Here is a 27,840-nt window from a genome sequence, read left to right on the forward strand (position 1 = left end):
ATATATATATATATATATATTACTGTATTTAGAATGTACTAAGTGTAATAGAATGAAAACATTTGGAAAATGGAAGTCATTTCTTTTATTTTACTGCTTTGATCCTCTTATTAATGCTCCATTGCAGAGAACACAAAGGTAATGGGATGCACCAGGGATCAGCCCTGAGACCCTTCTTGTTTGCAGTGTTTATGGACAGCCTTACACATTAGGTTTGACAGGAATCTCCATGGACTATGATGTTTGCAGATGACAGTGTTCTGAAGTGAGAGCTGGGAACAGGTGGAGGAAACAGGAGAGGAACGGAAGTTTGCCGGAGCAAGACAGAACATGTGTGTGTGAATAAGAGGGACTCAAGTGGAACTATGGGGAGTGGGGTTAAAGAAGGTAGAGGATGTTAAGTACCATGGGTCAATGATCCAGAGCAATGGAAAGTGGAAAAAAGATGAAGATTGGAATGGGTGGAGGAAAGTGTCAGGTGTAACAGGTAAAGGAGTCATGAAGAATGAAAACTAAACGATTCCATCAAAGGGGCAACACGTCAGTTGCTTTGTAGAGAAGCCAGACAGAGACGGTTTGGACATGCTCAGAGATCATGACCACAAGGATGCTGAAGGGCTGAGGGCAGAAGGCCTGGAAGGCCAAAGAGGATATATGTTTACAGGGAGAAACAGGCCATTTTTGGGTTAGATGGTGGCAGATTATTCGCTGTGGTAACCCTTGAAGGCAGCCGTGTAGACGAGGAAGTGGCAGACAAAGACGATTTTTCTTTTCAAAAATTTTATTCTTTGTGTTGTTCGATTGGTTTATATTACTAATTCATTGTTTTCTGATTGATTAAAATTACAATCCGTCAACGTCTTCTAACGGTCGTATCCTTCATTTTATCAGTTTTTGTATTGCGTGCGCAAAATGGGTAGAAAATACGTCATTGATTCTCATTTTGCAACTTCCTGGAGACCAAATGACTTCCGGTTCATGCAAAAGGTTGTCGCGGTCGCCATGTTGCTCAATGAAATTAGCTCTAAACATTGAATATCCGCTAGCAATAACGAAATGTTGTTTTTTTCTCGGCTACAATTTGTTGAAGCGCTTGATGAATTGTAAATATGACATAGTATTTATAAAACATCTGTGGGAGCTTCATACGCTGTAAGTAACTCTGTTGGGGGGATTAAATATATTTATGTGTAGGCAACTGGCCTGCTAGCACTAACATGCTAACATTATCAGCTTTCGCTAGCACGCGTTCTTCAGCCAGTGTCACTGTAATTTATTGAAATTACATATACAACCTGATTACAGGTGCCATTTCATAATGCTTATGAATTACAGTTAACATGTTGTAACCAAAACATTGTCCAAATTAAGTTTTACCTTCAATTGCAAGTTTTAATTTTCTCATTATGTATCTGTTAGCTATTTAACGTTAGCTAATACTACGCCCCTGTGCGAGATTGGAAGTTGAGGCTAACGGAAATATTGAAAACAAACAATAGAAATTTGAGCCGCTAAACAGAATAAGGTACCCGCATGCGTGCAGTTCCAGATTGTATTGTGAAGGTTCTAAAACAAAAAAATCTCTTCTCATGTGCATTTGTCGTTAGGATAACGTTAGTTTTAGATGTCAAACCGATACTGAAAATACGGAATATCATCAGTTATCATAAAAATGTGATTGCTTTCGGGGTACGTTAACTGTTCACGTGATCTGGCTAACCATTTTTCTTAATTCCCGTAGGTTATTGATATTTTAAGCATCACAGCCCATTTTTGGGTTATTTATAAGTTTTGCAAGGTCTTGTGACACTGTTTACATCTATTTGTATTGTACTAGCATTTGTGTTATGTGTTATAATGTGCGAGGAGCCCACAGATGACATCAATCAATTGGGGTTTCCAACTTCATTACATATACGATGTTGTGAACTCTGATGGGGACCATAGATTGTGTACATGATTAATATTAGACTTTCAATGGAAAATCAGCAGTGCTCTCTGTTTATTCTACCATGAAATCTTGACATTTAATGAATGATCATTGTCAAGAATGACAAGTGCAGTAACAATTATGAATTGCAGCAAAACAGAACATATTGTTTGAGATAGCTGTAAATCATAATAAACTAAAATATACAACTCTCACATATAAAACACAGAATAGTATCTTTTCACTCACAATCTTTCATTTAGTGACTAATGTAATTTAAATATGAGTGATGCTAGTTGTCACACTATAAGTGTATTTTCTGTGAGCGCATTACAGAGAAAATACTCTTTCTTTTCACATGTTTTTTTACATCAAGGGCACATTTTGATCATTTGTTGTCAGTCCAGACCCATAGCTGGGGGGTCACATTGGAAAATTGAAAACAAATGTTTTGTTGAATAGTATGCTCTACCTGTCTTTTCACAGATCATTTTACCTGGACAAATATACAGTGTCACGCAATGCACCATGGAAGTGGATCACAGAACATTCAACGACAGCTCCAGAGATCCAAGTCTGTCAGTGGGTCTGAGGCAGAAGAACAGCAACAGACCACTATGGCAGCTGCACAACAACAAGCCACAGTCAACCACCCGCAATCACCCGTAACCACATTTACTTCTGCTGCCAGCCCTTCAGCCCCCCAGTCACCTAATTATCAGAAAATCATGAGTCGTAATCCAGGCACTGTCCAGAATATGAACATTACCTTACAAAATGTAGGGCAGATGGTGACTGGCAACCAACAGATTACCCTAACCCCACTGCCCCTTCAGAATCCAGCATCCCCTGGCTTCCAACATACTACACCTCAGTGGAGGTTTGAGCATGCTCCATCTTCCTATATTCAGGTCACATCACCTGTGCCCCAGCCCATGCAGCCCCAGAGTCCCACCCAACATAGTCCTGTCCCTCTGCAAGGAGTCACAAGGCCAGGAGCACCAGCAACAACATTAGGTGTGTGTGGACAGAGTCCAACACGATTTGTTGACGCCAGTATGTTAGTTCGGCAGATAAGTTTAAGTAGTCCCTCAGGAAGTGGACACTTTGTTTACCAGGATGGGACAGGGCTCACACAGATTGCTCCAGCAACCCCTGGGCAGGTACAGCTGGGCTCTCCAGGTGCACCAGGCTCTGTTAGAGAACGCAGACTCTCTCAGCCACACTCGCAGACTGGCGGTACCATTCACCACCTTGGACCTCAAAGTCCTGTTGCCACTGGTACAGCACTTCCCACCCTCGGCAGCCCTGGTCACATTACCACCTCAAACCTACCTCCACAGATAAGCAGTATTATTCAAGGACAGCTGGCACGCCCTATGATATTTGAGAAAACATCACAGGGTGTTGTTTCTGGAGTTGGAACTACAGCCACAGCAACTTTTAGTATACCCTCTTCCATTCCTCCCTCCAGCCCATCCCTTGCAAGTCCACCCCAAGGGTCCTCAACCAATCCTCTTGCACCCACCAGCATAGCTGTGGGAACTGTAAAGAAACCGATTTCTAAAAAGTTGGAGGAAATTGCACCGTCTACTCCAGAAATTGCCCAGTTAAGAAAACAGTGCTTGGAGCACCATACCAAGAAAATGGAAAGCCTCAAGGAGGTTTTTAAGGAATATCTTATAGAGCTGTTCTTCCTCCAGCATCTCCAAGGAAACATGATGGACTATCTAGCTTTTAAGAAGAAACCCTGTGTTCCCTTATATACCTACCTTCGACAGAATGACTTAGATCTAGAAGAGGAAGAGGAAGAGGAAGAGCAGTCAGAGGTCATTAATGATGAGGTATTTATTTGATTGGCTCAGTACACTGCTCAACGTTCAAGTCAGAATTTTAAGAGTTAAAAACTGATGTGCAGTTCATCCAATGAATAGACTTATTTTAAACATCTACCTTGTCAGGTGAAAGTTGTTACTGGAAAGGATGGCCAAGCAGTGACACCAGTTGCCATAGCAACACAACTTCCTCCCAATGTTTCTGCAGCCTTTTCTGTCCAACAGCAGTTTCAGGTAATATTGGCACCCCGTGTCTCAAGTACTTAGTACAATAAATTATCCCTTCTTAGATTCGTATTTTCATGAGAAATCTCATTTATTCCTTGAGAGATGTTTTTTTTTTTAGGGACATCAAGGGGCTGCTGTTGGCACAATTGCAAACCCTGGGGACATGGATGCCTTTAAGAGGCAACAGGCTATGGTGCAAGCAGGTAGGGCAAGGATCAGAGACACCTCTGTCTCTTAGGTTGCTTTGTTCTCCTCCCCGTTTGCTTTGTTTTTGTTTGTTTTCTTTTCTCCCTCTAATTGCTTCTGCTTTTAGATATTTGGCATCCTCTACTAGCGCTCTGTGTTGAAGTCATAACCCGAGGAAGGAGAGGTGACCTGTAAGGTCTTCAGAAGGTCACTGCCTTTGTGCCGAGTACTTTTTTGCGTTATGAGGGTATTGTGTGTTTTGAATCCCAGATCAGGCTAAGAGATCCCGGATTGACGTTGGTCGCCATGGGCTGATTTTCCAGCATCCTGGTGTAGCTCCTTTAGGATCACCTGGCGTTCCACTTCAGCAGCTTATGCCAACTGCCCAAGGTAGGAGTGCTACTACCAGGCCCTACTGTGTTCTGTCAGATGCTGCTGGACATTTCCCCTTCCTCATACTAAGGAGACGTGAAATCTGAATCACAACATTCATCTTCTACAAAAAAAAACTCCAAGCAGCATCAACAAAAAGATCTTCATCCATCTGCTGGATATTTCAGCAGTCCACAGGAAGTTCAGGCTTAGCTCTACCAGCACCAGCTCTCTATCAGGATAAATGGGGAAGAAGACAATCCAAGTCTGAAGAAGAGTAGCCACTCAATGGGAAGATGCCATGTCTTATACCTTTCTTTTATTTGTGTTGAATATTGATCACCTGTCGTCATCCATCTCCTCTTTTCTGAAGTTTGTTCCTATTGATCGTCTTCATTTGGACAGCCCTTTCCGTGTGGACGGATTTACATCTTATTTGATGGTGGATCACAGAAAGTGGGAACCATTTTGGAACAATTCACTTTCTTGTGGGGTTTACTCATTTTCCCATTTTATGAATCCATGTGACATGATTCTTTTTGGTTTCCCATTCTTTTTAAAAGTCTTGTCCAGTTGTCGTGTTCTTGCATCATCAACAAGGATTCTTTATCCTTAATCTTAAGTTCATACATCATATCTTCAGGAGTGTCTATGTATCTCATGTTCACGTTGATTTGATTTCCCTTCATGTTATGTCATGGCATTTTGTTCTGACTTGGCTTCTTTCCCTCAGTCTTAGTAGGAGGGGAATCATGTGGAGGAGTTGTGTTCATCGCACAGGTTTTTGCGATTGTGGTGATGTGGGTGTGTCAGGGCCAGGTGTTGATGGCGTCTAGGCAAGGTGGTGTGACGTACAGGGAGGTAAGGCAGGCGCTGCTTTAGTGTGCACAGCTCCGCTCAGGCCTGCTGTCTGCAAGACCCTACGTGTGTCCTTTTGCTCACCTCTGTGCTTTGCTGTTATGTGAGGCATTCAGATGCCTTGGTTACTGCTAGAATGACATTGCTTCATGCATGCCAAACATGGTGTTTTAGTGTATGTGTTTAGTGTGCTTTGTATTTTGTTTTTTTCCTTTCTTCTCCCTCTCTTTCCTTTCTGATGTTTTTTTTTCCATTTTCCTTTGAGACATTTCAATTTTTCCTCTTAACAATTTGCATGTGTAGTTTTTAATGTTTTAACCATATTCTCTCAACATTTAAAAATGCAATGTTTTGATTTTGCATTAATCAAATTAGTGTTTTATTTTAGAGACATGTAGATGACCACATTAATTTCATTTCTTCTGTAATCATTTTGCCGTATTAGTTTCTTTAGTTTTTGCTCTTATCATCAGGAAGTAGTACACTACTTTTGATTCATAAGTACATCTATTTCATAAAGGCAAGTTTCTGAGGAGCTCCAATAGCTTTAGCTTAAAATTGTTAAAGTAAAAATTATTATTTATCTATGTATTAGTTCTACAAGATACACTTTCCAAGGGTTCTCTTAAATATATATTAAGGGAAAGCTACCAAATATCTAATGGCAATTTGAATTATTAGCATAATGACAAGTATCATTTATAGAAAACATTTGTATGCCAAAATGACAACCTCTCTTTGTGTTGCTTTTTATACCACCCCCTTGTTTGTCCTATAATTTGGTTATTATATATACAGGCGGGATGCCGCCTACTCCCCAAGTGGTCCAGATTGCAGGACAGAAGCAGAACCAGCAACAGTACGACCCATCCAAAGGACCACCAGTACAAAATGCAGCAAGCCTGCATACCCCTCCCCCCCAGCTGCCTGGCAGGTTACCCCAAGGTGCGCTCCCCATGGCAGGACTTCCTGTGACGCTCTCTCAGCAGGCTCAGATCGTGGAAAGTACAATCCAACCTGGTGGTCAGCTCCAAGCACAGGTGAAGGTGCAGACAGGTGGGCCTATACTGGCACCAGTTAACCCCCATACACAGCTCCAGGCCCAGCTCCAGCAGCAGATGCAGCCAGGTCTTCATATTCAATTGCAGCCTCAGCAGCAGCAAACCCAGGCAATACTACAACCAGGGCAAGGGGTCAGTCCATCTGTTACCAAATAAGATTTTCCTTTATATTTCATCTTAAATTAGGACTTTACAGAAGATTATTTTTCTTCCTCACAGACGGTGGCTCTTGGTCGGCCTGGAACAGAGTCCAACCAACCAGCTCAACGGATTATGACAACCACAGTTCCCATGTCTCCTCTCCCTGCACCAAACTCTGCTCCAGCTACTCTTTCTACAAGTCCTCTTCGCCCTCTTGGCTCCAGCATCAACCCAAGTACTCAGTCTAAATTGACTGGAACCAATGGCATCACCACTGTCAAAGCTGGAGGCTTTGGTCAAAGTGCCATCATGCAGTCCTCGCAGGAAGGGTCTCAAGATAAGCAAGTGGAACAAGCAAAACTGGTGAGATCCTAAGTCATACTCAGTTTGATATCAGGTCATTGAATATTGGAAAAGCCTTGCTTGCATTGATAAATCCAGTCTGTTTTATAAACACTTCACACCATAGAATCCTCTGTACTAGGAGGAAATACATATTTTTTTCTGGCTAAGAAACATGTATTTTGAATTTCGTTTATTATTTGATAATGAATGATTACAAATAACAATAATTATAAGTTTATTCAGTTTCCAATGATGTCGACTACATTTATTCATTGTTTGTCCTCTGCTTACTCACTGAATATGTTTTCATTGATTAAAATGGTTGTTTTAGCTGTCCACACTTTGACAAAACCAAGTAATCGGCTTCAGATATTGCTGGATCCTATAAGGTTAATATGTGATTTTTGTGGTTGAAGTTGTGATTATAACATAGGATTTTCTAATATCAAATTCTTCTTTCATTCACAAGGAGAACCAAGTGCATCAACGAATATCTGAATTGAGGAAGGAGGGACAGTGGTCAGCAAGCAGGCTCCCGAAGCTTGTAGAAGCATCACGTCCAAAGTCCCAGTGGGACTACCTCTTGGAAGAGATGCAGTGGATGGCAGCTGATTTCGCCCAGGAGAGAAGATGGAAGGAGGCTGCTGCCAAGAAGGTAAGTTGAAGTAGATATTCTATATATATTTTATATAGATAATAGTAGAAAGGAGGAAGAATAAGAAATGTAATGAAATATGAATTGTCTAACTGTTAGCAGTAACTACAAAATATATTATATTATATTATATTATATGATATACTGGCCATTTATATTAAATGTCCAGTTTCCACAACAAAGTCACCACAGGAGCGGCCTTTCTAAAATCCTGTTCTCACCTTTATCTTGCTGTAGCTTGTCCGTACATGTGCACGCCACCATCAAGAGCAGAAGAAAACTGCAGAGGGGTCAAAGAAAGAAAAGGAAATCCATCTTCGTCACATTGCCAGCACAATTGCCAGAGAGGTAGAATTCTTCTGGTCAAATATTGAGCAGGTATGGTTCATTATGAAACTTATCATATATCATATAGTATTTTTATCAGTATAAATGACTGTCCTTTTCTTTCAGGTAGTGGAAATTAAATTACATTTTGAAATCTATGAAAAAAGGCTCAGAGCACTCAGCTTACAAAAAGCTTCAGCCAAGGGTATGTCCCAATTATTATTTACTTTGTTCTACACTAGAATTGTCAGTTTGTGCATGTAGTACAAAGTTTGGCTTTTATTTTTTATTAGAGTTATTTCAAAAGTATTGTGCAACAAATGCACAATTCTAATCCATGCAAAAAAAAATAGTTCATAACTGCTCACTCTGATATTTTAAATTTGAATATTGAATGTATTGCACTAAAGTCCCTTGTGTTACAGTAGCTGCTTTGTCAACAGGAGATAAAGCTGATAAAGAGGTAGGTGTAGCACTTACATTTTAATGCTTGACAGTGCATATTAAATTATAATACTGAGTCTTAAACATACATATTTTTTCTTTTAATAGGAATTGGCCACTTCATCGAGAAAAAGAAAAATAAGTTCATCAGTGGTTGATGATGCCGGTATGATTAACACTTTTTAAAAGTTTATTTTGCAACAAAAAATGTCAGGTTATTACATTTACTCAACTGAGTAGTAATGAACTACAGTATTTGTACTTGTTTTTTTTCTTTAACAGATGAAGAGAGCACAATTGAGGAACAGGAGACCATGGAAGGAGAAGCTGACCATCAAGCAGAGTTAGTTGAACTCGCCAAAGATGGTAGTTATTCACTTATTGTCTGTTTTCTGATATCCAAATTTTAAAAAAAAATCTTCATATGTAGGAGGGCCAAAAATAAAATTGAACAATATCAAATAGCTATGGAATATACTATCATCAAACATATGTTGTGGTTTTAGAATGGATGATTGGTATACCTTTACCAATGTAATTTGCATTTCAAATGGGTTAGAATTACAGTATTGACATGTTCGAAAGTATTTTATTTTGATGTCTTTGTTTTGTCAGCGGAGATGCCCCTGGATGCTTTAATGAAGCACTATGCTGGGGCCTATGTTGAAAGCTTTGAGTGGCCTCACCCTTGTCCTCATAGTGATGAAGACATGGCAGAAACTGAAGCTGGTACAGTGATCTTGAAATCAAATTATCGTGCTTGCTTTCATATATTTTTAAGTTAAATCTAGAATAAATATAAAAATTTTCCAGATATGGACTGTCCTGCAAGCAGTCCACCTGAAGCAGTCCTGATAGACTCTCTGCTCAGTATGGACCAGTTTCGAGGGCATGACAAGGCTGCTTCTTGTGATGCTGATGGCAAGCCTGCTAGAGACATATCTGAAGTGGCAGCTGCAACAGAGCTGATCCTGCCCAAGGGAACCTTCAGGACCACATCCTCTGTAAGATGATTACAGATTTTGGTGCATTGATACAGCATACGGCTATGATCAGTATTTTAACTTTTGTATTTTAATTTATAGACCCGTGGCCTGGCTCCCTTTCTGCTGCATGGCTCACTGCGAGAATACCAGCAAATTGGTGTTGATTGGCTGGTAAACCTTTACAAGAAACATCTCAATGGTATCCTAGCTGATGAGACAGGCCTTGGCAAGACTGTACAGACTGTGGCTTACATGGCCCACTTAGCCGGCCAAGAAGGTTTGGCTCTGTTCCATAATAGTATAAGGCATTAAAGAATTAACATAGCATATTTTGACATTTTCTCTTCTCTGACATTGAATGTCATCAAATGTGTGTTCTACTTTCTTCCCCAGGTGTTTGGGGACCGCATCTTGTTGTCGTTAGGACATGTAAGCTGCTAAGTTGGGAGGTGGAGTTTAAGCGTTGGTGTCCTGGGCTGAAAATTCTACTGTATCTGGGCAACAGAAAGGAACGCAGATTTAAGAGAATGGTACTCTACATTGCATTATGAACCACACATTTTGACGTGTAAAGGGGCAAAAAATCTTAAGAACATGTTATCTAATTGCAGAACTGGCAGGAAGTCAATAGCTTCCATGTATGCGTTACATCTTACAAGTTGCTGATGAAAGACCAGAGCCATTTTTTAAGGCAAAGGTGGAGTCACCTGGTCCTAGATGAAGTGCAGCTCATCAAAAACATGAATGAAAAACACTGGGAAACAGTATTTGCCCTTCGAAGGTGAGTGGACCTAAACAGTATTTTGTCAGTATTTTGATCAAATGAAGCTGTCTGGGGAGTCTTCTAAACTGATATATTTTCTTTCTCTTCTAGTGAACAGAGGCTCCTCCTCATCAACACCCCTCTGCAAAATACTCTAAAAGAGCTATGGACGATGATACACTTCCTCATGCCGGGAATCAACAGGCCCTACTCCGACTTCCCTGTTAAGGCAGGCACAGATCAGAACCAGGATTACTGCCACAAACTGGTCATTCGTTTGCACAGGGTGTGTAAAGTACCCAGCGTACTGCACCAAATTATCAATTTGATTAGTGCACCTAATCTGTATGCTGTAAACTCATCAATATGAGGTGTCTATCTCAACTGTAGATGATCCAGCCTTTCATTCTGAGACGCTCAAAAAGGGATGTTGAGAAGCAGTTACCCAAGAAGTATGAGCACATCCTTAAATGCCGTCTCTCCCGCAGACAGAAGAGTCTGTATGAGGATATCCTCACTCAAGCAGGGTAATATTTTTTTCTGCACAGAAATAGAACTTTCAAGACATTACTCAAGTAAAACTCACACATGGGTAAAATAATTTATAACACCTGCCAACTAAGCACTGACCGTTCCATAAGCTGACAAGTCCTGGAACCTTTTCTTTTTTAGCTGCTAACTTAACAAAAAAAGAAGAACTTTTAGTTCTTAAGATTTGTAGCTAGATTCACTTGTAATTTGTCTTTATAGTCCATTTCTGAGTAAAGGGCTCTATGCAGGTCCCTGTAAAGAATGAATTAGTAGAGAGGTGATATGTCAGCTATAATGCCATGTTGAAATCTTCACTGACTAATTTCAGCACTCTGACTGAGTGCTGAAATTAGCACTCCAGTAATTTGATCGCTGAAAATGCTTTAGGCAATTTATATGCCTTGAGTTATTCTAAAATACACTATTACTATTCTACATATGTGAACAATGTTCTGCCTTATGGTTGTTTCTATTATACAATGTGATAGCTTAAACTGACGTTATGCACAGACTCAAGTGAGGAAGGATGGTTGACAGAGGCGATCGTAGTGAGGATCAAGCGGAAGATACAGTGTGACAAACAAAAAGTATCAAAAGTATGGGACCACTAGACGCTAAACTGAGAAAAAACACAATATGTGTTTTTTGTAATTTTGAATTAGCTTTCCACAACACCATACTTGATGTTTCAACATCTCAATAGGAAGCATCTGAAAACTGCAAAATGTCCCATTATTTTTATCCGATTACAGAGAATAGATTTCTCAGTTACTAAGTTACTATAGATTTCTCAGTTACTAAAATAATCAATAGCTGCAGCCATAGTTTAGTTTTATGTTACACGTGCAACATTCCAGCTGTTGGAATAAACTCCAGCTGAAAATTCATATTTTAAATGAATAATTTGAACTTAAATTACAATAAAAGTGAAGAGTTAAGTCTTGGCCACATTTCTTACTGATCACATAGGAAACTCACAAAGTTGTCCATGCATCATGGAACTGTTTATAATTGCTGACTTTTTGAGAAATATGTAAAATGTTACATCATACCATTTTAATTTAAATACAACCCAATGCATAGTGCTTTGAAGGTGCCCACAAATCATAAGCCCCTTCATATATACACTGCAAGTTAAAAAATTAGCATGGCTTTACATGAAGATCCGAACGGTTTAGTGTTTTGGTGACTTCCTGCCTCAAACTACACTCTTCAAACTTGCTTATGTCTCTTAAATATGTAGTCCCCACAACTACTTAGCCTTCAATCAGAGAAGAAATCATTTCAGTTTGGGAGGCTCAGCATATTGTTATGTAGCTCTGTTTTGATTATATGGCATTGCATTTTTGCTTGTTTACACTTTCTGATCATGTTTGTGTTCCCAGAGCTCAAGAGGCACTAAAGACAGGTCATTTTGTTAGCGTGCTTCAGGTCTTGATGAAGTTGCAGCGAGTCTGTAACCACCCAGATCTAATAGCACCAAGACAGACAAGCAGCTCCTACTTCTCCTTACCTCTACAATACAGCATCCCGTCATTGGTTCTTGAGGCTTTGCAGAATGGCGCAGACAAAGTAAGCTCCAGAGCCTTGTTCCTAGCTCTTATTTAAGTGCTCTGATTTGAACAGTCATACATTGGGCCCATACTTGCAGTAACTTTGAATATATTTTTTTCTTTATTTAATGGCAAGACACAATAATAATTTACTGTTGACGCATAATTCAAAATATTGGATGGAAAGTGTTGGAGGAAACTGCCTGAGCCTCCTCTCTTCTATCAAAAACAAGGGAACTGAATTGTTCCTTGTTACAGAGGAAATTCTATCAATTATTTGTAAGGGGCAGTTTCTCACTGACAAATTCTTGTGGCAAGTTAATAGTTTCTTGTACTGCTGACAATAACTTGAGATTCCTGGAAAGATACACTGCTCAGCTCACAATAAAATATATCTAAATAGAAAAATGTCATAAAAGAATAGCATTTATTAAGTAAATAATTTGAATTATGTTGACCCCCCCCCCCCCCCCCCAAATCTTTAAAAAATCAGTTTCCTTTGTAGTCAAGTATATTTATGAAGTGTATTGTCCTTTTGGTTTTGTTACAATAAATATTCCCTTGAATCAATTTCTTTCATTTTCTTTTGCCCCTTAGATTGCAAGTGTTTCCATATTCGATCTCATCAATAATGAGAACAGACTGACTCGATACGAAACTGAAGAGGCAGTGCCCAAGTTAAAGCTCACGCAGCAACTTATTGAGGAGATTTATACTGGTCCAGAGCCATCTTCTAGACCCAAGCCATGCCCTATAAAACCCATAAGGTCAGTAAAAAAATATAATGATATTTGAATGATGTCAGATGTAAGCACTAATATGAAAATGGTTCTTTTGATAATTTTCTGATTAGATTGTTCCAACCGGTGCAATATGGGACAAAACCAGAAGGACGCTTGGCAACGTTCACAAGTGGAACAGGCCAGCATCTTCCAATGAGCTCTCCAGCTTCTAACACTTCTGTTTCCACCACCTGCCCATCACTCCAAACCAGAGGAAAGTCCCCTGTCACCACTGCAACTACTACAGCCACCTCTCATGGTAAGCCAATGGCTATGTAGAAGAAACATCTTATTTTTACAGAAGCTTATGGAACCAAGATGGCATCATTTGACAGAAATGTCATCATTATGTGTACACTGTACAACACCATGCTCCTTGATTATGTCACCGTGTTTTATTTAATAAAGCAGATTTTGATGTTTTTGGAACAACAATGCATTCACCAATATTTACACTGCTAATCCATCATTGAGAAATTTTATATATAATACTCAAACTGGCAGATTTGATTGGTTTCAGGTTTTGCCTAAATTCTTCAATATATCAGTGGTGAGCTACCCTGCATAATATTTTTATTTTTCAATTGTAAGGCCTCTTCTCTGAGCCACCTGCAGGTTTCCATCTTTATGTATTTGTCCTTTGTAACTGATATTTCAAAATGTATTATTAAATGATGGAGTTGTACACATGCACGTAGGAGGAGAATGTGATGAAGTGATCAATAGTCTGGTCAAATGTGTGTTCTTCAACGTTTTACACGTAAAAATACAGTTTGGGTAAAGTCTGGCTGCACATCTGCACATCTCAATGCATCACTATTGATGTTCTAGATGTGCAGGATTTCTCTTTCACCCACCACTGCTGACTAAAACTATTTGTTCCTTTTGAAGTTTTATGAAGTACCGGGTTAGCCCTAACACGCAGTCCCGTACTCCATTGCCTTGTACTTCACAGTGGTTGGAACAGCTTCTCAGAGAGCCCAGACTACCTCTCCTGTCAGCAGCAGCATCAACACTGCCGCATCCTCTGTAGCCTCGTCTGGAAGCAGTAGCCTTGGGCAGCATGTTCTTGGGGCTACTCCCATGGCTGTCGGCCAGACCTTAACTGGAACAGTTGTAGGAACTATAGCTCCGATCAGCCAGCCTGGTGGAGCCCATATCCCCAGGCCAGGTTTAGCCCCTGGTCATGCAATTCAGCCCAGCTTACTCTCCCAGAGGCTGGTACTTACATCCCAGGCCCAGGCAAGATTGCCTAGTAAGTGGCCTCCACTCCACCATCGACTCCCACCTTCCCATCCCAGTATTTTCCCTCCACCTCTGTCACAGCAGTGCAGGCTGCTTGAGACTGAGGCTTTATTTGGGGCACTGCTGATATGTGTTCAGACTTAACCCCTCAAAAAATATTTAACATATACATCTCAAGGTACACAAAAAAGTGCCTGTAGAGTACAGCTGTTTAGTTTTCTGGTTCTCAAATCCTTAATGCCATGTTTCTATAGTTACATCAACTCATTGTATGTTACCCAGCTCAAAAACACCTCGTTCATTTCATATCTATAGCCATATCAGCAGCATCTCACCCGTCTCAACATCCCCAGCCCCTCTCTGTCAGAACCTGCATGTACACTATGAAAACCCATTTGTTTCAGTTTCACCACACAATATTTTATTGTGAAGTTCTCCCCTGCTCCTACTATTTTAAGTTTCCCCCAAATTACTAATATTCTTTTGTCTCTTGCATCAGCCAACCTGAAAAAGAAATAGACGTTAATGTATAAAGTTTAATTCAAAAGTGTAACTGAATTTCATAAGGTAATAACAGCTCACACTGAAGGAACTTTTTGCAGTTTTTAGGAACCTTTTCAGGAACTAAGCCCTTTCTTTGTGCATTCAGACAGCATGAGAACAAGGAACTATGGACCTCAGTTCCTAGAACCCTTTTTTGCCCTTGCTCTGAGGCAGGGTCTATTTCGATTTCATAGAAACTCATATGACATAGGTGTTTGGTAGAATTCATAAGCTGTGCCCATTACCAAATACTTCTTGCAGACTGGAGTGCAATTTTTGTAAACCATTGTCATACAAGGTCGGCTATTTCCTTTAGAATTCCGACAATGTACAGAACTTGCAAGAAATGTACTGAGGAAGAGTTCCAAGCTTTTCTGGCGTGCTCTGCTACAGAGGGATTTTGAAGCTGCACAGCGGAACATAAACATTGCCGACAAAATGAGTATGAATTTTGCTAATGGCAGGGTTTTTCACTCTGTGAAGCAATGCAGGGAGAAAACTTATCAACTTTAACCCATTTGATATTCCGTATCACGATGGAGAACTTTAATGCTGTTGCGCCTTCGATGTTCATGGAGTCCGTGTTGTCTTCTTGGCATTGGTTTGTTTTTGAGTGTGGCGTTTAAGCTACGTGTCGCACACGGGTCCTACTGTGGTTTCTTACTGCCTCTGTTAATGCAAACTAAAAATTTCTCCCTGGGGCAGGGTAGTTCTAAGAATGAAATTTGAGCTGGACAGTTCTTAAAACTATGTTCTTAAAACTTTTCTGTCTGAAAGCGGCTATTGTGACATAATTTCTTGGAATCCTCCCAGAATGATTCTATGATTCTTTCAGGTTATCTGACTCACCTGAGGACTTCTCTTGTAGCAAATTTTCTTTACCCTCCAGGGTTTAAAAAAACATAAGAACTGCAGTGGTTCTTTTGTGGGGGGTGACTGTGCCTCCTCCACTGATTAACCCACCCTGGTTTTTGCATGTCTTGTCTCTTTTTCACTCTTTGACTAATGGAGCATTTTAGGCTGTCAGAAATATGTCAGATATTCAAGATTATATCTAATGGTTTTGGTCTCCTTTGAAGGTGGAGATGTGGTGAAGATTGCCCAGCTGGCCAACATAGCAGGCAGTCAAAATCGCATCTCCCAGTCAGAGACTCCTGTAACACTTCAATTTCAAGGAAACAAGTTCACTTTGTCTCCGAGCCAGCTTCGTCAGCTCACCACTGGACAGCCCTTGCAGCTTCAAGGTACACTCGGTAATGCAGATTCCATTGTCACACATTATGTCAATATTGATTGGTATTCCTTAATACCTCTGTCATAGTTGCTGATTTTTTTTCCCCATTAAAATCCTTTTCTTTAAAGAGATTTATTTCATTCTGTCTTGATCTCTACATGTTAATTATCTGTTTTATTACTAGTCTTAAATTATTATATGTCAAAATATCCCATAAATGTCTAAATAATATAGTTTAAATTGGTAAATATGTAGAGTTTGCCAAGTTTTTGTTGTCCTCGTAATTTGAAAGTGTCAAAATATGGATTGTTTGTACAATCCAGTTAGAATATGGAAGGGTTATGCAACAGTAACTCTTAGATTTTACTGTTACTTATATATATATATATTATGTCCATCCTTTTGGCTGACTGTACTGGCATAGTATAGTTTGTCATGCAACATGAGACTCTATGATGACGACATAAATTAATGTGAAACTTTGAATTTTTGTTTAAAACTTTAAAAACACCTAAACAAAATGATTATATTTCTTGAAAGCCAACACTAATTTGGGGCAATCATCAATTCTGCAGGTCCACTCTGTGGTAAGGTATTCATAATAGTTGTTTGTTTATCACCCAATGTTGTGGTTTCAGGAAATATCCTACAGATTGTGTCAGCTCCTGGGCAGCAGCTAATCAGGCCTCAAGGGTCCATGGTAATGCAAACAATGCCCCAAGCAGTTCCTACCTCCAATGCATCATCCTCCCCTGCGACACCTCTTACTTCTCTACCGACAGCCCAACCAGGTGACTAATCAGTTGTACTTGACATGCTTTGTTTTTCTTTTTTCAGTTAGTTGCACATTTGATCTAATATTGATTTTGATTTGATTTCGGATTTCTTTTTAGCTCTTAGTGTGACTACAAATGCTACAACAGCCTTAACCAAGATCACAACAGCAGCTCCTGCTGGTCCACAGGTTTGTACATTTGTTTCAAAATAAATCAAATTAAACACATTTCTTAAGGATTAAAATAAATGTGATAAATTTAAACTGGATCATTGTTGTTTTGGAGGATGATTGTAAAGTTCTTTAATGGCAACTCTTCCACCAGGTCTCTTCAGAGGAAAAGACCCAGCAGATGAAACAACGCTTGAGCCGCCTCTTTGAAGCAAATGAAAGACACTGTAGCCGGAGAGTTATTTATGGTTCAGACTTGCTCCGGGCGTGTAGTGTGAGTTTAGAGCCTGGTCACACTGCCTTGAGTGCTGGAGGATGGAGGTGGGTTGGTAGAGAAAGCTGCCTAAGGGCCCAGAGAACCTGTGTGGCAACAACTACTACTCTGCAATCTTCAATGCTCTCTGCAAACAACCGCCTAGATGCTGCCAATAGCCTTGTCAAGAGGTACTCAGCTCAGTATTATGCATACCCTCATTTCACATTGATCATGTTATGTCACATTATTATAAAAAATTATGAATATCTGCTCAGTTGAATGTTCGTATTTGAGTAACAATTTTGTAGGAACTGATGTCCATGTTATTGTTTTATCACTATTCAGTGATTTAATACTATGCTTTTATCACAAAGGCTGGCATGTGTGGTACCCGCTGCTATTGCCCCACCACCCTACTTGTATGCAGCCAACCCCCCAGTTCCCTACAGTCTTGAACAGAAGTCCATGCACCGTCAGCTACATGAGGCTGCTGCTCCCCACAGTGCTGATATTCAGAATGTAGTGAACCGACATCTCTTCTATTTTCCTGACCTGCAACTAATGCAGATGGATTCAGGTTAGCCAAGCTATACATTGACTGTGTAACAAAGATTGCAAACTAGACAGAGAAAAATAAGAGATGTTAAATATAAGCAACTGTGAGTAATAACCCGATGTTCTGTATTTCATGGTTCAAAAGGTAAACTGGAAGCTCTTGCCATCCTTCTCCAGAAGCTTAGGTCAGAGAATCGTCGTGTTCTCATCTTTACTCAGATGGTGAAGATGTTAGACATTCTGGAGGCCTTTTTAGATTACAGACAGCACACTTATGTGCGAGTGGATGAAAACTTCACACCAGATGAACGACAGGTAAATAACATGGTTGGTTGTGAAAATTAATTCATAGCAAATTTATTAAATGACGTAAATTAAAGATTTTCATAACTTTGTAGATTGTATCTTTATTAAACGTCGAAAAAAAAAAACACCATCAAGGGAAAGAATGTTGTACGGTGGAATAGAACCACACTTATCATAACCTTCTATCTAAGTGCTATGTATTAAGTGTGAGACTATCTTGAAATGCAAACCGCCTGCTGCAACTAGACAACAGCTGGCCAGTACATCTTTGTCTTTGTCCATCATTATTAATGGGCTTGTTGTTGTCTCTGCAGGAAAATATAAAGAGCTTTAACAGGAACAGACAGGTTTTCTGCAGTATCCTGACGAACCGCTGTTGCTCAGCAGTTGGGACTGTGTTTGATGCGGACACAATTATCTTTTATGACACAGACTTAAATCCAAGCATTGATGCCCGCACCCAAGAATGGTGTGACAAAATTGGGCGCTCAAAGGACATACACATTTACAGGTGATCATTGATATTCATGCCCCATTTTTGTCTAACAAACCATAAGACATACTACAAGTTTAAATTTTTGCTGTTTGTTTGTTGCTTAGGTTGGAAAGTGGGAACTCCATCGAAGAAAAACTTCTGAAAAATGGCACCAAGGATCTGATCAGAGAGGTGGCTGCACAGGGAACTGATTACTCTCTGGCTTTCCTCACACAAGTAAGATACAGTCATTATAGTTTTTTTGACCTGGAGTTCATGAATCCATGGTTTTATAGAACAACCATTTTTACCATATGGCTGCCAAAGTCTTCAGTGTGTAGACCTATGAATCTTAATTTTATTCTTTTCACCGTGAAGCTCAAAAACTCATTATGTACTTCCAGCGCACAATCCAGGACTTGTTTGAGGTGGAGGCTGGATCGGGGGAAAAGGTTGAGGAATTTGTGGTCCTTCACCAAGAACCTTCACCATCCGAAACCATCTCTCCTCGAGTGGCTAGACCATACATCCAAGCCCTCCAGAGCATAAACTTGGAGGACCTACCAGAAGCAGAGGAAGAAAAGCAAGAGGAATCACAGTTAGAGGAGAAGGAATCAGCAGTGGAAGATGAAGGGCCAGAAACTTGTAGTAAAGAAGAGCCAGCTCAAATGGAGGAGCTAAATGCAGTCATGGAACAGGTATCTTTACAATTGTCATCTATAATTAGGAAACTAGTTGATACGTAAAAGAACAAATGTAAGAAATCGACTGAGGTTTGTCATGATCATAACTGTTATTATTTATCCTTCAGTTGACTCCAATTGAAAAGTATGCCCTGCATTATCTGGAGTATCTTCACATCAGTGATGATGAAATCTCTCTCAAGGTAATTTCATTAAAGTAACTAATACAACTGTAATTGTCTGAATTCAGGCTCTGTATTTTCAAAAGAAAAAAGACACAGGACTTCAAATCAGACTTGATCAAATTGGCTGAGAACAATAACTATTTTAATTTATTCAGGAGCAGCTGGAATGTTCGAAGAGAGGCTGGGAGCTGCAACAGTTGCAGAAGCTAAAGGTAGAGGAGCAGGAACGGCAGATGATGGAAGGAGATGAAGATCTTTTCACGTATACCAGAGAGGATGCATACAACATGGTGGGTTGCTATTGGAATCTTTTCTGTTCAAAAGCAAGTATTTGGATCATTTAATGCTAAAAATTAACATTTCTATGCCTCTCAATAGGAGTATGTATTTGATGCACAGAATGGCCATACAGAAATTATGCCGGTAAGATACAAGGATATATAAGAAAACTACCCGTAACTGTACCATGCAACCTGGTGGATCAGAACACATTGGATTTTGGGGTATAATTGCTTAATATTTAACTGTACTTTTTTCAACCTAGCTTTGGACTCCTCCCACACCACCACAGGATGACAATGACATTTACATTGACTCTGTGATGTGTCTCATGTATGACACCACGCCTATGCCAGAGTCCAAACTTCCTCCTATTTACATCCGCAAGGAGCATAAGAGACTCAAGCTGGATCCCTCAGGTAATATCTGTTAAGCTCTTATGTATGTTGTCATAATATGTATTGAGAATATATATTTTGCAAAATACATACAGTCCACAATCTTGTGTTTCACAAATGTAAAAGTTCCACAACAGAAATAAATGTTTATTTTGCCTCGAGTTTTATACTCATGCTCCTATTCAGCAGCAGCCAGAAAGAAGAAGAAGGGCCATGGAGAAACTGTCATTCCTCCACGCTCCCTATTTGAGAAAAACAGCATGTTGAAAGTTCGCCGCGAAGCCAAGGACCAGAAGAAAAACTTTTCTCTCAAGCAGCAGGCACCCTTTGCCAAACCTCTACCTTCCTTGGTTAAACCTGCAATGGAGACTGGTCAAGACAACCCAGAGTGGCTCATCAGTGAGGACTGGGCTCTTCTTCAGGTAATTTTTCTCCTAGCCTATTGCATTGTTATCTTTTTACAAGATAACTGAACTATTTATGCTCTGTTGGTAACCATTTAGGTTCGAATTATGCATATTCTATTCAATGTTAATAAAGCCTGGCTTTTTTATCCTACAGGCTGTAAAGCAACTGCTGGAGCTGCCTTTGAACCTGACCATTGTCTCTCCTGCCCACACTCCTAACTGGGATTTGGTTAGTGATGTTGTGAATGCCTGCAGTCGCATCTATCGTTCACCCAAACAGTGTCGCAATCGCTATGAGAATGTCATCATTCCTAGAGAGGAGGGCAAGGTAACCTACCTTGTTGTACTTTGTAGAATTGCGGCAACAGCAGAGTTATTAGAAATTGTTTTACTAAATATTTATTTAATCCATATATATCTATACTTTCTTTCAGTTGGTGTATGAGGCTAACCCTAAGAAGAAAACCAAAAGTATTTACAAGGTACTGTATCCAGTTCCTAGTGTTTGAATCATTGTATTTTGCTGTTGGTCTCACCTTTTTCTTTTTGTGAATTCACTCCCACACAGTCCAAGAATAGCCGTCCTCTGAGAACATGCCAGATCTACACACAGGATGACAACACCACTCAAATTCAACTCTACAACAGCCGCTTTGAACTTATGAAAATTATTACCAGCAAGAGGAGCCCACCAATCAAACCACTGTGAGTACTGAGGTTAAAGGGACACTAGTGAAGTAATCATTAGTGGGTGCTCTAGGAGCACTTAAACCAAATTAGCAAGATGCTGGAAGACAAACAATTATATAAGTCAGGGTTTTTTTTTTCCTGACACCGACATCAAGGTTTGAGCTATATGGGGAACAGAGCTATATCGAGATAGTCAGAAGTGCTTTCAGATATCAATACTTACCTGTGTTTTGATGCAAAGCCGATGCAAAACAAGTCAGTTAAATTTCTGTGTACCCATATTAATGAGAGGTTTTTTTTTTTGTTTTTTTTTGTGGAGTCACACGTTGCCATGATACTAAAATTCAAGAGAAAGATCTTTAGTTTAGCAAATAAATCTATATATTTGTGAAATGTCAAATAAGTATGATTGTCATTACACTGAAATCTATGTATACATGTGGCTATTACAAATGTATTTCGCAGGTTTCCTATTCACAAATAATATATTTTGGTATAACAGACTCATGAAACTGATAAACCTCTTTTCCAAAGCATCTAATTTCATCTGTTGTGCAAAAAACATCAAATGTAGATGTCTTACATTTTTAATCATTACATTTCATTCTGACTTTTTACAGGCTCGGCATGAATCCATTCCAGAAGAATCCCAAACATGCCTCTGTTTTGGCAGAAAGGTGTGTTTCCTGTTGTTGGTTATTCTCGCATAGAGATAAAAAATGGGAGGAGTCAAAAATAAATAAAGAATAAAATCAAACATCTGTTCTTTATTCACAGTGGGATCAGCTATGACAAACCCCTACCCCCCATTCAGGTGGCTTCCCAGCGTGCTGAGAGGATTGCCAAAGAGAAAAAGGTGATTTCAGCAAATGTGTTCTACACATTCATGCTTACAAATGTAAATAGTGACAGGGCCTTTTTTAAACAAAAGATACTCTTATTCAGCTCCAATGCTACAAAGATTACCTAGATAACTTCATTTTACTGGTGAAATCTTGAATAAAGTGGATCTTGTATTTTTTAACAATTTCTGACATTTTTATGTTGTCTTTTGACTTTGTTCATTGTGTGTGATTTAAAGGCCCTGGCAGAGCAGCAGAAAGCTCAGCAGTTGGCACAGCAGCAGCAAACTGGCGCTCCACAGGCTCAGGCTGCACCCGGCCAAGCCCAGACTCCAGCTGCCGGCCAAGCTCAGGCTCAGGTCCCCCAGGCTGCTGCAGTGGCCGGAGCAGCTGCTGTGCCTAATGCAGCTGTTCTGGTGAGAATTAAACATCCACTTTCAATCTTATCCAATTGACATTCAAAAGAAACCCACTATCCAGTAAAAACCTTAACACATACGTTTTGTGTTTTGTAGACTGGAGCCATAAAAAACGCTTCCGTAGGCACAACCATCCAAACTGGTAAAATGAGGCACATACAGTTTGCATTACAGAGTAGCTGGTGTTACTGTATTTGATTCCTTTCCCTTTGTTTTTTGCAGCTGCTGTAGGGGGAAATGTGATTGCAGCTGGAGTTCCTCCAAGTCCCTTCCAGGCCAACAAACGCCTGGCATCTCCAGTCATACCAGGCACCCTGTCTGTGAGTCATGTTCATGTATCTCTGCAAGTTTGGCTTAACTTGGCCACCTACAAAGTGTTATTCATGACAATTCATGCCTTTGGATTGGTATTGAACAGCCTGCCCATCCACAATTGGTCAAGTAATCATTGCAATATTGACACTAATATTTTTCAGTCACATGTCATGTTATCATTACTGTTTCAGCCTGCTGGAGCCCAAGGGGTCCATGCACAACAGAGGGCAGTGACCACTGCTGCTGCCCCTGCTGAAGTGGTTGCTATAGCTACAGGGCAAGGTGTTCGAGCTGTGACCCCAGTAACTGCATCTGCAGTTGTCTCAACCACTCTAAGCCCTGTCCAGTCACAGACTCGCCCACTTGTCACCCAAGTAACTCCTGGTAAATAATGAAATACAGACATTTATATGATGAGGCATCCCTATAGATTTATTTTGTTCCAACATGCTATTATTCATGTAGCCGCAGGTATGCAACTGCAACAAGGTAAGCCGCTCACCCAGGCTCACATACAGATGTTTCGGCAACAGCAGCTGCAACATCAACAGCAGCAGCAACAGCAGGCTACCTCCCCACAGATTAAAGCTGTAGGTAAACCCCAGGTAAGCCAGCTGTACATCTTAGCTACACAAAACAACTGCAGTATGCTGGTCTGAAAAGAATATGAATCATTCCTTGTCTCTATTTGTAACTTCCTTTGCAGTTTTGTAAACATTGCCTGTACATGTCGAAGATGTTTATTCATCAAGAAGTTAAACGGTCTTAATAATATGTGCACATATATGTTTCATAGGAGCTGTTAAAGATGCACAAACACAAGTTGCTTCAGCAGCAGCAGCAGGTAGCCGCAGCAGTGGCGGCATCGCAGGGTCAGCAGGGAGCAGGAGCCCAGCAGGCTACCCAGGTTCAGCCTGCACAAGCTGCCCAAACCAATCCCCAGCTGGCAGCTGTTGCTGCACCCAGACCTGGAGCCGTACTGACAGGCACCACTGTGGCAAACCTGCAGGTGACTAGGCTGGTAAGGCTTGGAAATGATTTGTCGGATTACACCAAAATATTGTTGCCTAGAATATGACAGTGTAGGTCATGATACTCTGATAAATCCTATCAGTTCAGATCTGAAGAAGTCGTGGGTGAGGTATAAACAATTTTTAAGAAATCAGCCAGGTGCCATTGGCATGATAAGCTTTATCATTAAGTATTTAAGATACCTTTTACAATACCTTTTTTCCTGAGGAGGAACCCAGAGCAATGGCTCAGACTATTCTCTCCTTCTATCTGCCATAAAGAAAGCTGCATGTGCTTTCATGGTTCAACAAAACCACTTCAATTAATAATTACTTTGGTCCAGCAAAGAATTGTCCGCCCCACCAGCCTCCTAATCATCTTAATTTTGGCATTAATGTTTTTTTTCGCAGACTCGGGTATCAGCTCAAGGTCAAATTCCAGCTCAGGCAGGACAGACAGCCCAGGTGACCCTTACCAAGCCTCCTGTGGTCTCTGTGCCAGCTGTGGTCTCATCTGCTGGCGTCACCACACTGCCCGTCACTGTAGCAGGCATTAGTGTGGCTATTGGCCAGCCTCAGAAAACAGGTGTGTTAAGTCTTTTCGGATCATTTTATTAAAGTATGCTGTCTTTTAAGCTTAAGTGATTGGATTGTGGGATCTTATATTTCAACCACATTCACTTCATAGTATGAGCTAAAATGATATATCCAGAGATGTGTTTTGGGGCTTAGAGGGTTTGTTTCTTCACCATTTTTTATTGATCTATATTGAACTGTTAAGGATAGAAATTTACTGTATGAGAAATCACAAAGCTACCAATTCTTAAGTAGCCAATCATTTCAGATCAAAGAAAGGTTTCTGAAAAGTTTTCCTTTTTTCTTTTCGTTTGGCAATCCTTCAATAGATATGAGTATTTATTGAATAATTTATTACAATAGTTTCCAGTGTCATGTGTAATTTTCTATATTAATGAAGGAATATGATTCAAGTTAAAAAAAGCAATTGGTTTTGTTGAGTACAAAGCCATCATTTGAAGTAAGCAAGCATTGAGCATTATTTGTGTGACATTTGTTCTTGTAATAAAAGGTAGCCCTTGTTTTTTATCATTATGACCTCTTGATCGACATGTCCTAAATCCTCATTATAAACTACTTTTTCCTTCTTATCAGGTGGGCCTGTACTCACGCAGTCCTTCCCCCAGATGCAGGTGCCGCAGCTGCTTCAGATGAAGAAGCAGCTGCAACAAGCGGCAGCAGTTCAGGCAGCAGCTGCAGCCCAACAAAAAGTTGGGCAGCCGCAGCAAGCACAGGCCACTGTGCAGCAGAAAGTAAGCGTCACTCCTCTTCTTTTCTGTCTCTTTGGTTAAGGCTGCTTTCTGATTCTTAAAACAATGAGCAGCTCTTAGATGTGACAGTCGGTGTGCAAATTTTTGTTGAAAAACTAACATTCAGTACTGTTAACTGCAGGAGATGTATTAATCCAGAAGGAGGTCAAACTGTTGACTGCATTAATTATGTTTTTATATTTGTCAGATTGGCACACAGCAGGTGACAGTGCAGGCTGGTCAGCCCACCCAGCAGCCCCAGCAGAAAGTGACCTACACAGCTACACAGCTCCAAACAGGGATCAAGACACAGTTCTTCACTACATCCATTGCCCAAGCTCAGAAACCCACAGGAGCCCAACAAATCCAGGTACATTGTCATTGGCAGCCACTCGCTTAAAACGCTTTGCAGTTAAGCTTGGCAAATGATGTGTGTTTAATGTAAAGTTGTTTTTTCACTTTTCTTACAGATGGCTAAGATCCCTCAAATTGTTCAGCAGCAACCCACAGTGGCAAATATACAACAAATTGTATCTTCTTCTCAGCAGGTAGGATTTAAGGCTGAGCTCCCTTGGAGACCATTTAAAATTTGACCCCAAGCTTTAGGATAGAACTTTGACCTCCTTATAATCAAGAGGCTTAGTATTATAAGGAACTCTCACTCCAGAGACCTCAAATAACAAAAATAAACAGTGTGAATCGGTAGAAACAAACTCCGACAATGGAACATTGAAAATATTTATGTTGATGGCCATGAAAATGTTTTATTCCTGGACAAATTTCTATTCAGTTATTAATTTGCGTGATTCCTTTGTAAAAAATGATGGATTAAACAGCATCCTTTGATGAGAACTTCCTCCTCAACTGTAAGAAAAAAGAACATCTTTTGTACATGCATTTTTACAAAGGAGAAGAGGTGAGTTGATTTGCCCCACTTGAGAACTGAAGCCTTGCCTCAGCAAGTTGTGAACCCAGGATCAGCAATGTCCAATGTCAAAACAATTCAGTTTGGTGAGAAGGACTCTGCCATTTGGCCTGTTATTTGACACAAAGTATTTTCTGTTCATTTAAATTGCCCAAAGATAGCTTAACTACAAAAGAACATAGCCTTTTCAATGTGTAGTGTTATTTGTCTTTATAAAGTCATTAGCTTGCATTAAAAAGATATATGCAGTTTCAATACACCCTAATTTTGATAGTATTACATGTTTCAATATTTCACAGAATTACAGTCATAGTCTTGTTTTTTTTTTTTTTTTATGTAGACATTAAGCTGTATTTTGCTGTTTGTAAGAACATTGCTGACATGTCCAGTTCAGTGTAATAAATTGCAGCAAACCTCTCAAACGGAACCTTTATATTTCCCACCAGATCCAGACGCAGCCTCAAACTGTGGCCCTGACCCAGGCTGCCACATCGGCTCCTGCTCAGGTGCAGATGATTCCCGCTGGCACAGCAACAGCCCAAGTTGTCCAGCAGAAGATCATCCAGCAGCAAGTGGTGACAGCAGCCTCCTCTCCCCAGATCCAGACGCCCCCATCCCACAGCCCTGCCCAGCAACCCTCAGCAACGCCCGTCACAGAGTCCCCAGTACAGCAGCCTGCTCAGTCCCAGCAGCCCCCCAAGGGTCAACCTCGCCAGGGTGGCATCAGAGCCAAGACTCCTGCCAAGCCTAGTGGTGGGGGAAACTAGAGTCAGAATTGAGTGAAAGTTGTCTGCAGTACAGATGTGGTTGCATTAGACTTCCTGTGAGTTGCCAACAGCATCACACCAAACCTTTACCTCATTCCAGCCACCTCTAATGTGTATAAGCATAACTATTCCAGTGATCATACCTAAACTGGCAGGATTCTGATTTACCAACATTTTGAAATTACTGAAGAATTCTGATTTACCAACCGTTTGAATTTACTGAATCAACTTACATAACTAATTTTTAATATATTTTTTTTTTAAATTGTGGAATGTTCCTTAAAATCTACCACACCTTAACACCCCTTTGACTACTGCCCAGTGCATCACACAATTGGAGACAGAGGAGTCTTTACCTTCAAAGTGATGAATGTAATCGTACTCCACAGACACCTGAAGCTTTACTAGTAATTCAGCTTGGGTAATGAACTGTCCATTAGAATAAGTGTAGTCATTGATAGTCCCTTGCATGTCGAATCCCCTTGTCTATAGATACTGAATGGAGAGCAATGCACGTTCCTTTAGTCATGTCTTGGGTTGCTTTTTTTTTTTTTTTTTAATTGCAGCAAATACACTGTAAACATGTACTTTAGTATTTTGGGTTATTGTAATTGTCTTTTTTATTGATGTCTAAAAAAAAGACCTGTAAATATCAGTGAAAAAACATTTGTACTTGTAAAGTAGTTGTGTTTTCATTGGGGGTTTTCCAGCCTAATTGTAATAAAGTGTTCTGTTTTTATATACAATTCTAATTGTTTTTTGTCATTAAATATTTTGAGCGTGACATTACATTTACATTACATTACATTGCATTTGGCAGATGCTTTTATCCAAAGCGACTTACAATAGAGGACATAGGGACTGCAAATACACCTGCAAATACATGACACCCAGTATCAATATAAAATGATGGACAAACAGGACCCAACAGGGACAAAAACAGTTCTGGTCGTGGCATCTTGCACCCAGATGGTCTGAGAAACTGTAGGACACGTGGATGTGATTTTTTTTTTATTTATTTTTTTCCCCACTTCAGAC

General features: G+C 40.1%; 1 protein-coding gene across 12 annotated transcripts; it reads left to right on the forward strand.

The window, feature by feature from the left end:
- The first annotated feature begins 979 nt into the window (after nucleotides 1-979).
- Nucleotides 980-27,541, forward strand: ep400 (E1A binding protein p400). 12 transcript variants are annotated; one of them, XM_086174297.1, is made up of 54 exons: nucleotides 981-1,152; nucleotides 2,417-3,774; nucleotides 3,892-3,999; nucleotides 4,112-4,196; nucleotides 4,450-4,569; nucleotides 6,208-6,602; nucleotides 6,690-6,974; nucleotides 7,426-7,611; nucleotides 7,849-7,989; nucleotides 8,065-8,143; nucleotides 8,364-8,401; nucleotides 8,491-8,548; nucleotides 8,665-8,748; nucleotides 8,998-9,111; nucleotides 9,196-9,386; nucleotides 9,468-9,645; nucleotides 9,762-9,898; nucleotides 9,980-10,149; nucleotides 10,243-10,417; nucleotides 10,522-10,658; nucleotides 12,048-12,234; nucleotides 12,813-12,982; nucleotides 13,069-13,256; nucleotides 13,953-14,252; nucleotides 15,865-16,038; nucleotides 16,658-16,810; nucleotides 16,913-16,983; nucleotides 17,120-17,409; nucleotides 17,596-17,798; nucleotides 17,922-18,091; nucleotides 18,397-18,593; nucleotides 18,683-18,794; nucleotides 18,962-19,255; nucleotides 19,369-19,443; nucleotides 19,581-19,715; nucleotides 19,804-19,848; nucleotides 19,970-20,123; nucleotides 20,289-20,524; nucleotides 20,664-20,837; nucleotides 20,944-20,991; nucleotides 21,078-21,214; nucleotides 21,820-21,876; nucleotides 21,977-22,055; nucleotides 22,281-22,457; nucleotides 22,557-22,602; nucleotides 22,683-22,780; nucleotides 22,967-23,159; nucleotides 23,241-23,380; nucleotides 23,572-23,796; nucleotides 24,197-24,371; nucleotides 24,956-25,113; nucleotides 25,319-25,480; nucleotides 25,581-25,658; nucleotides 26,482-27,541. In XM_086174297.1, the coding sequence occupies exons 2-54, from the start codon at nucleotides 2,452-2,454 to the stop codon at nucleotides 26,800-26,802; spliced, it is 9,426 nt and encodes a 3,141-aa protein (XP_086030423.1). In that variant the 5' UTR covers nucleotides 981-1,152; nucleotides 2,417-2,451; the 3' UTR covers nucleotides 26,803-27,541. The 12 variants fall into 12 exon arrangements, with proteins under 12 accessions (XP_086030430.1, XP_086030435.1, XP_086030423.1 ...); XM_086174301.1 differs by having other exon boundaries at nucleotides 23,572-23,784; XM_086174303.1 differs by having other exon boundaries at nucleotides 20,664-20,738.
- The last annotated feature ends 299 nt before the right edge of the window (nucleotides 27,542-27,840 follow it).

Source organism: Fistularia commersonii, chromosome 26 (assembly GCF_037954325.1).
Source record: "Fistularia commersonii isolate RoL2024-O1a breed Wild chromosome 26, RoL_Fcom_v1.0, whole genome shotgun sequence".
In the NCBI taxonomy this organism is placed as follows: Eukaryota; Metazoa; Chordata; class Actinopteri; order Syngnathiformes; family Fistulariidae; genus Fistularia; species Fistularia commersonii.